This window comes from Rhinolophus hipposideros, assembly GCF_964194185.1.
Source record: "Rhinolophus hipposideros genome assembly, chromosome: 20".
Classification (NCBI taxonomy): domain Eukaryota; kingdom Metazoa; phylum Chordata; class Mammalia; order Chiroptera; family Rhinolophidae; genus Rhinolophus; species Rhinolophus hipposideros.
Window position 1 is genome coordinate 39,132,309 of NC_138066.1, and position 8,923 is coordinate 39,141,231.

At 38.8% G+C, this 8,923-nt stretch overlaps 1 protein-coding gene across 3 annotated transcripts in view; it reads right to left on the bottom strand.

Moving 5' to 3' along the window:
• NSF (N-ethylmaleimide sensitive factor, vesicle fusing ATPase) overlaps positions 1–8,910 on the bottom strand; it is a gene marked incomplete at its 3' end in the record, with an annotated part of 126,819 nt that extends 117,909 nt beyond the window's left edge. For all 3 annotated transcript variants that reach the window (XM_081027499.1, XM_081027498.1, XM_081027500.1), the window contains exon 1: positions 8,803–8,910. In XM_081027499.1, the coding sequence (XP_080883625.1) occupies positions 8,803–8,814 (12 nt within the window). In that variant the 5' untranslated portion in view covers positions 8,815–8,910. The remainder of the gene's footprint in view (positions 1–8,802) is intronic.
• Between the last annotated feature and the right edge of the window lie 13 nt (positions 8,911–8,923).

The window sequence follows — 8,923 nt, forward strand, 5'->3', positions numbered from 1 at the left end:
ATTACTACAATCAAGCTAATTAACATATCCATCACCTCATATAGTTACCATTTTGTGTGTGTGGTGAGAATACTCAAGAGCTACTCTCTTAGCAAATTTCAAGTATACGATATATTATCATTAACTATAGTTGCGATGCTCTCTTGCATTTTAAACTGTTTCTATGGGAAGGTCAGTCTGGGTACAAATGCCCAATACTGCAGGAAATAACTATGCTTTCTTAAATGTCTGAAAATTGGATACAGATGAAGGTATTAAAGGGAAGAAAAGTCAATAACCCTTTGAAATTTAGAAACAAGGCTGAGTATCTACATTTGGAAAGAAGTCTGGAAAAAATACCTTCAACAATTTATAAGGAACTTTAGCACACCTGGAGAACTCTTAAAAGAGGTTGCACGAGCCCCACCTCCAGACTTCCTCATTTAATCAGCTTGGGGTGGGGTGGGGCCTGAGAATTTGCATTTTGAACAAGTTCTCAGGTGATGTTAATTAGCTGGTCTGCAGTCCACTCTGAGAATCACTGTACTAAGGAGAAATAACTTCATAAAAACAGAATTACTGACAGGTTCATTTCCCTCAACAACATCAGAGAAAAAAAAATGTCTTCTATTTTTTGGAAAAGTTTTCAGTGATGCTCTTGGTCCATTTCATCATTTAACTTGGTAAATATAATTAAGTTTATTTTTTGATGAGTAGTACAGTGACTGGAAGGCAATATATACAGAAAACAGTTCTCAGACTCAGTATCTGCAGGTGAAGAAAGGGAATGTACTGCAGTCCAGCAGTAAAGTTATCTCTGTGCTATCTTATTAATGATTTAGATAACAGAATAAACAACAGCAGAGTATTCAATAACTTGGCAGAGAATGTAACATTAAAATGCAAACTACAGGCACTGTCCAAAAATAATTAAGTATTCAGAAATAAATGTTTATTCATTAATCCAAAAATCATTAATATTTCCATGCCAGGCTCTGTTCTAAACAGTGGGAACTAAGTCTGCTATCATCTCCCAAAATTTTGTTAACATTATTCTCTAGGAGAAAAGTAACTAGGATAACTAAAAACTTTTAATCCCCCGACACAGATGTTCTTTGGAAGACCCAGAATTAGTGATAATTACTATTTTCATTGCTTGCCAAACCAAGCAAGAAAATGTTTGTTCAGATGCACATAACACTAAAACACCTTACAATTTAAGAAAATCTACTTGTGAAACACTAAAATGCTCTTTACTACTTAATGATTTTAAAAATAAATGAATGTTGGATTTCAAAAATGATAAGTTATTTCTTAAATTAATAATTTTCCCATTTTCTCCATTACCACGATCTACACGGTTAGTGCAGAATAAATCAGAACTTTAGCACTTCATTCTGAATTTAGCACAGGACCAAAATATCCTGCATTACTCATAAACAGCTGATGCAAATTCATTTGGTTTCAAATCTATAGAGCACAAAGCTGTGATAAATTACTGGCATTTTTTTGGCTTAATGTCAAAAAAAAGGAAAAGAAACTCAGCTTTTTAGAGTAATTCAGCTGAATTTTATTGAAAAAAATGTAGGTCAAAATCAATAGCAATTGGTAAATTTAAAAATGAAGATAACTTTTTTTAAAGGAGGAAAGATTTAAGTTGCTCCTAAAATTCATATGGAAGGGGCCAAGAAACGCCAAATGAAGAAAAATACGGAGGGGACTCACCCTACCAGACAGCAAGAATAATTGTAAAGCTATGGCAGTTAAAACAGTGGTATTGGTGCACATATAGACAGAATAGTGATCAAAACAGAGTCCAGACAGATTGGATGTAAAACAGAGAGAGCATACCAATCCGTGGGAAAAAGGATGGACTCAATTTAAATGAGAGTGGGACAAATGGTTATATATATGGAAAAGATAAAATTAGCTTCCTAATTCACACCAAACAAAAATAAATTCCAGATGAATTAACTACAAAAGTGTGGAAAAAGCAAAACTTTAAACCTTTTCGAAGAAAATTTTTCTGACTTCAAGGTGGGGAAAAATTTCCTTAAAAACACACAAATACACTAATCAAAAAGGGGGAAATGAGTAATTACAAGTATAATAAAATTTAAATCTAAAACTTTATAAACATGAAATAATTACCACTGTCTGGGAGAAGAATCTCTTTGCAAATAACAAAGGATGAGAATCCAAAGCATACTCTCCAAACCTCTCCCCCCCCAAAAAGGAAAACTCTACAAATCCATTTTCTAAAAAATGCAACAGCCCCACAGAAAAAAAATGAGCAAAGGATATACAAAGGTTAATTACAGAAGAGAAAATCCCAATGACTAATATGTAAAATGCTCAATCTCACTAGTAATGAGGGGGAAAAAAAGCAAATTTTCCCCCCCCTTTTTTTTTAAGGAGGGCGCAGCTCACAGTGGCCCATGCGGGAATCGAATCAGCAACCTTGGTGTTAGGAAAAAAGCAAATTTAAACAATGAGATGGTTTTACACCTCTCATATTGTATAAATTAAAATGCCTATAATATTAAGTGCTGGAGAGGACCTGAGTAGCAGGCACTCCTATTCTGCAGCTAAGAGTGCGACTGATGTAACTAAGATAAATAACTCATCCCCCAGCAATTCGATGTAGCAATTCTACACAGGGTATATGTATGTCTCTAACACATATCCTAAAGAAACTCTTACATATGTATGTAAGGAGGCATATACAAGAATGTGCACTCCACAAAAAATAAATTGGAAACCACTTAAATTGCTCTCTGATACGCAAACAGATTAATTGTGGTATAGTCACAGAATAGAATACTACATAGTAAACAGAATTAATTGGTGCTGTGTATGTCAACATGACTAAATCTCAAATGTCATTTTAAATGAAAAATGCAGGTTGCAGAAGGAAATATACAATATACAATATTAACACCATTATGCACATTTTAAAAAACACCCTAAACAATATATTTTTGATGGGCACAAACATATGTAGACATAAACAGAAAGGATCTATACCAACTTTAGGACAGTGGCTATTTCTGGGAAAGGTTAGTGGAACCAAGAAGGGATACAAAGAGGATTCAACTGGATCTGTAATGTTTTATTTGTAAAAATTAAAAGCTCTGAAGCAAATACCAAAATATGTTAACACTACTTAAATCTGGATAATGAGTGTGTGTGTGTGTGTGTGTGCGTGTGTGTGTGTATATATATATATATATATATATATATATATATATATATATAATTTGCTGTACTTTTCATCATTCATGAAATCTCTTAAAGTGTATATGAATTTAAAATGCACAGAGTCTCTAGAAACAGTTATAATCACACGAGGAGTATTTACTTTTCATCATAAAAAATAAGTAGGAAATTAGAAATTTAGAGATTAAACAAATCACTAGGAAACTGAAGAGAGTGTAAAGTAGGCCTCAGAATCCATGCAAGGGTATTAATACTGAAGTATGAAAAGGATCTCATTAAGAGATTATTACCTAAAATACCATACCCAGAGTAAATACCCTTAAGAACAGCATTATAGCAAGTGTCTAGTGTAATGCCAATGCAGATGTTTGCGAAGATCACTGTTCTGCCAGTTCAAGAATTCTCAACAGAAAAATAACACACTTTCACCTCACACCTTTGCACCTTGATTTTAAATACTTGAAAATACATCCACGTTAAGCATAAATTCTTCTGGGTTTCAGAAAGAAGAAGCTATTTAATAATGCTGTAAAGAGTTCAATTTTATTTTCTAAAATATATTGCATTTGAAGATACTTTCAATAATCTCCACTAAGGTAATACAGAAAAGCAATAACTATTGCATATAAGATTGCAGAAATATGATATGCGTTGGTTAGCAAAATTGATTTAGAAAATGAGACGAGATATTTATATTATTTGTTTTGATTTGTGGTACTGCACCTGAGCTATCTCCAATTTACAACATGTGCTCCAAAACTTCATCTGAAGGTTGGTTATTTGGTAAAGATGTCATTCACTCATAAAATGTTATAAATGAGTAGGTTTCTGGACTAAGCTACAAAAGTTTCTTCAGTATACTACCTGATACTAAAATATTCTAGCCTGTCTAGTCAAAACAGTGGATTAAATAAATTTTGCCTCTAACATCTTTCTACACTCCTTTTAATTCCTAAGAGCTCTTTCCCTTAGATTCCTATTTAACATCTTCTTACCTGTCTTCACAACAAATCACCTCAATGAGGTGTAAGAATTTAGGAAGAAAGTGATCCGTTGGTTTATTTGCATTGACGTATGCATATTTTCAGAAAAGGACTGCTCAATCTCCAGCAAGTGAGATTTCTGGCAATTTTAAAAGACAGATTACAAAAAAATTCAGGAAATGCGGAAAGGCTTTCCCCTTCTCTTTTTCAGTAGTGGAATGGTGGTGACAGTATAAGGGGCCTACAAAACACCACCACATAGAGTAGCTTTAGTAAGAAGCCTCTTCCTACCTACAGTCAACTCTTTTAAGCTAGTAAGGTTGCATTCAGATTCTTTCTTTACTTCTCATTCCATGATTCCAGAGCAGCTATAGCATGAGAATTCTGAAAGACAGTGTGGAGGCCTAGGGCAGGGGTAGCCATCGTATGCGGAGTTCATTTTAAATAAGAGTCCATATTCAAGGTAAGCAGTAAGAATAACTTTAGAATCTGCTTTATTACTAGGAAAAATTTAGAACAGCTGGAAAAAACTTATTGCCTAATTGAATCTTTTTGAAAAGCCAAAGGGAACCAGATAACTTTAAATCAATAGGTCATTTTATTGTAAAAATGTATCCAACTTACCATTTCTTATTTTTTTCTCATATAGGAAATACACTAAAACAATAACGACAAAAATTATTTTATTTTAGGTTCTTTCCTTTTCAGATTATAGGCTTCAAAATATCTTAGGGATTAATCAAGTTCTGATGCCCTCGATGCATATACTGAATAACATTATACATTTTATTCTGTAGCCAATTTCCCAGATGAACTAAATATGATGCTTTCTTCTAAGGCCAGAAAAAGCAAAGGACAAGATATACTATAGGTAACTAATGTTATCAATGGCAAAAATCAGTGGTACAACACACACACACACACACACACACACAAAACTTCAATTACAGTGAATATAAATACCATTTACAAGATGATGTCAGAATGCCAAAATTAATTAAACTAACCAAAAGCAATAACAATTCGAAATGGCTTTTTCTCCCACTAAAAAGGAAATACAGAACCCATTTTAAGAGTCTAACAACAAGGCTAACTCTGTTTTCAAAATCTGATAGGTAGTTACTAGAAAATTATGGCTATCAGAAGAAATGATAAGACAATCAGAGATGGGCCAAAGGGGTTCAGATTTTCCAAAAGGTAGTTTTTGAAAATTAAATTTTGACAGCAATCTCCAAAAAGTTCTAGGTAAGTTAATGCACCCAAAGTGTGTGATGTGTGTGGAGGTCTCTAGCAGCATGCTCAAGGGCAATTTCTGACCCTGTCTTATTCTACTGTGTATCAATGACTTGAACGTAGACGTAGAAGTCATGAAAACAAAACTGGAAGAGAGAGCTGCTATGTTGCATAACATGAAAAAAATCAAGACTCAAGAAGAACTTCAACAAGAGCAGGTATGCCCTGACCTAAAAAAAAACCCACAAAAAACAAATGACCTATAAAGGGGACAAATGTAAGGTCTTACATTTAGGTTCAATAAAACAAATATATAAGACCTAAAATGAGGAGAAGACTAATTTTAAAAGAACATGAGAGTTTTAATTGACTGTAAGCGCTGTATGAGCCAAGATTTACTAGAGAAAAAGAGCAAACACAATTTTACTCTGTATTAATAGTGGTAGTGTCTAGCTCATGAAAACACAGTTCAGTATATCCTTCACTAATCACTGTTGTCCACTCAGCACATCTTAGAAGAAACATCTACAAAACAGAGGGAGGGAATATGTAACCTGTCTTCAAATATCTGAGGCGCTATCATGTGGAAAAGGAATTGTGTTTAGTTCTACGTAGCTAACTCTAAACAGCAGAAATAATATCTATGTATAAAAGTTACATGGAACTCCATATAAAAAAGATCTTAACATGACAGTAAACGAGCTAGCTTTATGGAGGGCGATGTACCCTCATCACTAGAGTATTAGAAGAGAGATTAGATTCATTTTCAACAAAAATGTGTTGAGCAACTAGGTCCGAGGCAATTTGCAAAGCACAGATGACAGTGAATCAAAAACTGACATGGTCTCTGCTTTACTGGAAGGGAAATTCTAATAATAGAGGCAAGTAATCAGACTAATAAATTTAAAATGACAAACATACATCTCTAAGAAAAGGAATACAGTTCAAGAGCATAATTCAAAGGATCCTGACTTGTAACGTGGGATCAGAACAGGCTTCCCTTAAGTAGCTGAGTGATCTGTGAGGAGGGAACTGGTTGGGAGCAAAACATCACAAAGAAAGAAACAGCACATGTGAAGACCTTGTGCTAAGAGAAACCACTGTAGGTTCAAAGAACTGAAAGGCTTATATTATAACCCGAGCATAGAGAGTAAGGAGGGGAATAGAGAGAAGCAGGGGCAGAACCACAAAGGACCTTGCAGGCCCGCTTACAGATTTGGTCTTCTCCCAAAAGCAATGGCATGCTATTGAGGGAGGGGTTTAATGGACATGGAAGGAATAATCAATGTGGAGAATGACGTATGGAGACCACTTAGGAGCTTCACGCAGTAGCTCATACCAAAAATGATAGTCGTGTTGGGAAAAGGAAGTGAAAATGAAGACTTCAGAGAGGTGGACAGATTGGAGAGATTTTTAGGATGTTAAAATGACAGAACCCAAGTGACCAGCCCAGTGAGTACAGGATAAAGCAGCAATGCCCCAAAGCAGATTCTTTGACCTCAATACCTTTCTTTGGGGGTGGGGGAGGAACAGAACTCAGTGTTGAATGTCACTGGGGGATGTGATGAAGAGGTAAAAAGAATGACACCCCACCCCAGGTTTCTAGCCTATATAGTGGATGGACGCTGGTACCATTCGCAGACGTAGGAAACACAGGAAAAGCACTCATTAGGTGGGCTAACATAATGGGTTTGGATTTGAACAAGCTGAATTTGACATGCCTTCATTTCGAATAGGCAGTTTGACGTACTGATCTGGAACTTAAAGGATAGGTCTGGATTGGGAGTAAAATATTAAGAAACACTGACATATAGATAGTTGAAGCTGTGAGCTTAGACTAGATGGTCGGAGGAGAAAATAATGTGAGGAGAGCCTTGAGGAATCTCTGCATTGAATAACCGGGCAGAGGAGGGTGAGTCTGCAAAAGAGACGTATGAGTAAAAACAGGAGCAAGATTTCACAGAAGCCGTAAGAGGAGCGTTTTCCATGAAGGAGGCAACGGTCAACAACGCCACATGCTGTTGAGACATCAAGTATGACCAGGAATGAAAAATGTCAATTAAGTTTAGGGACACATGTCAATGGGATGACAGGGCCAGAAATCAGACTGTGGTGGGGTGAATGGAGAGCAGGTGGTAAACAAATGGGAGACAATCAGTGGAGGCAGTTCTGCCAACATCTCTGGCTGTAAAGTGGGAAGAGACTAGGTGACAGCTGTGGAAGTGCAGGAAGGGTTTGTTTTAAGATAGTGGGAGCTTGAATAAGTTAAGAGGGAGCAGGTGAATACACAGGAGTGGGGTTCCTGAGGAGGTGGGAAAAGACAGGGTCTGAAGCATAGGTGGAGGGAATAGCCATAGATAAAAAGGAGAGGCTATGGGGCAAAGGAAGAGAAAGGTCGAAATAAACGACCTTCAAGGTCTCTTCTCATTCTGGAATCTCATGACAATTTCCTTTAGGTAGGACATTTGCATATATGCATAAATCTATGCAAACTTATTCAAATATTCTAGCATAAGCAGTCAAGCCCCTCCTTATCCCGGAATGACGCAGGTTAATGTCCCCAGGTTTATGACGAGGGTAGTCTCCGCACGGGTCCATCCCTCAGGGAGCTTCTAGCTCCACGCACACTGCAGTACAGCGCAGAACCAGCCCTATCTCCCCTCGCCAAACCCCACGCTACACCGCGATCTCACGGGCTGAAGGAGGAAGTAAAATGTAAAACCCTGAAACCATACCATATCCTGCTGCCTTCGAAGTGACCGTCATTCATAAAAGCAAAACGCGACACCCAAAACCCCCACTGCAAGCTGAAGGCATTCCTGTCGGATCCAAGAGTGGCGGTCCCCCCGATGGCCGGGGTTTAACGCGAAGTCATTTGCGCTCCCTCCTCCTTTCCCAAGACCTTTTATTGTCAAGACCCAGAAATGGGTTCCTAATGATCCTTCGCACAGCTCTCGCCCCAACGCCGCAGGCGGATCCCCCGCAGTTGTTTCCGAGGCTGCACCTAACAAGCCCCCGCAAGGGGGTACTGAGAAAGCCCCCGAGTCCGTCAGACGGGGCTGGGACGGCCACAATCCTGCGGCCGCCTTGGGGACGACAGTTACAGCCCCAAGGGATGGAAAAGGAGAATTAAAGGAGACGCGGGAGCTCCGGCAAGCCAGGGGCTCACCTCCCCTGGAGCTTTCTTGGGGGGATGGAGTGCATGAGGAGGGCTATTCCCCTGCCACCGCTCCCCCTTCTCACCCTCAAGCCCTTCTCTGCCCTGCCGCCCCCTCCAACAAGCCGTTTGCTCAGACCCCCTCCTCCTCCCCTGGGGCCGCCTGAACCTCGCAGTGCCCGCAAGCCCGGCGCCCCCGCCTCTAGCCGCCGCTCCCGAGCCGGCACTCACCCGGCCCGCCATCTTCGCGGACACGTCCGGCTTCGCCGCTGCAGCTCGGCTCTATGCAAAGCCCGCCCCCGCCGCGCGCGCGCCCGCCGCCCGGCCTCGCGCAGGCGCGCAGCCCCCGTAA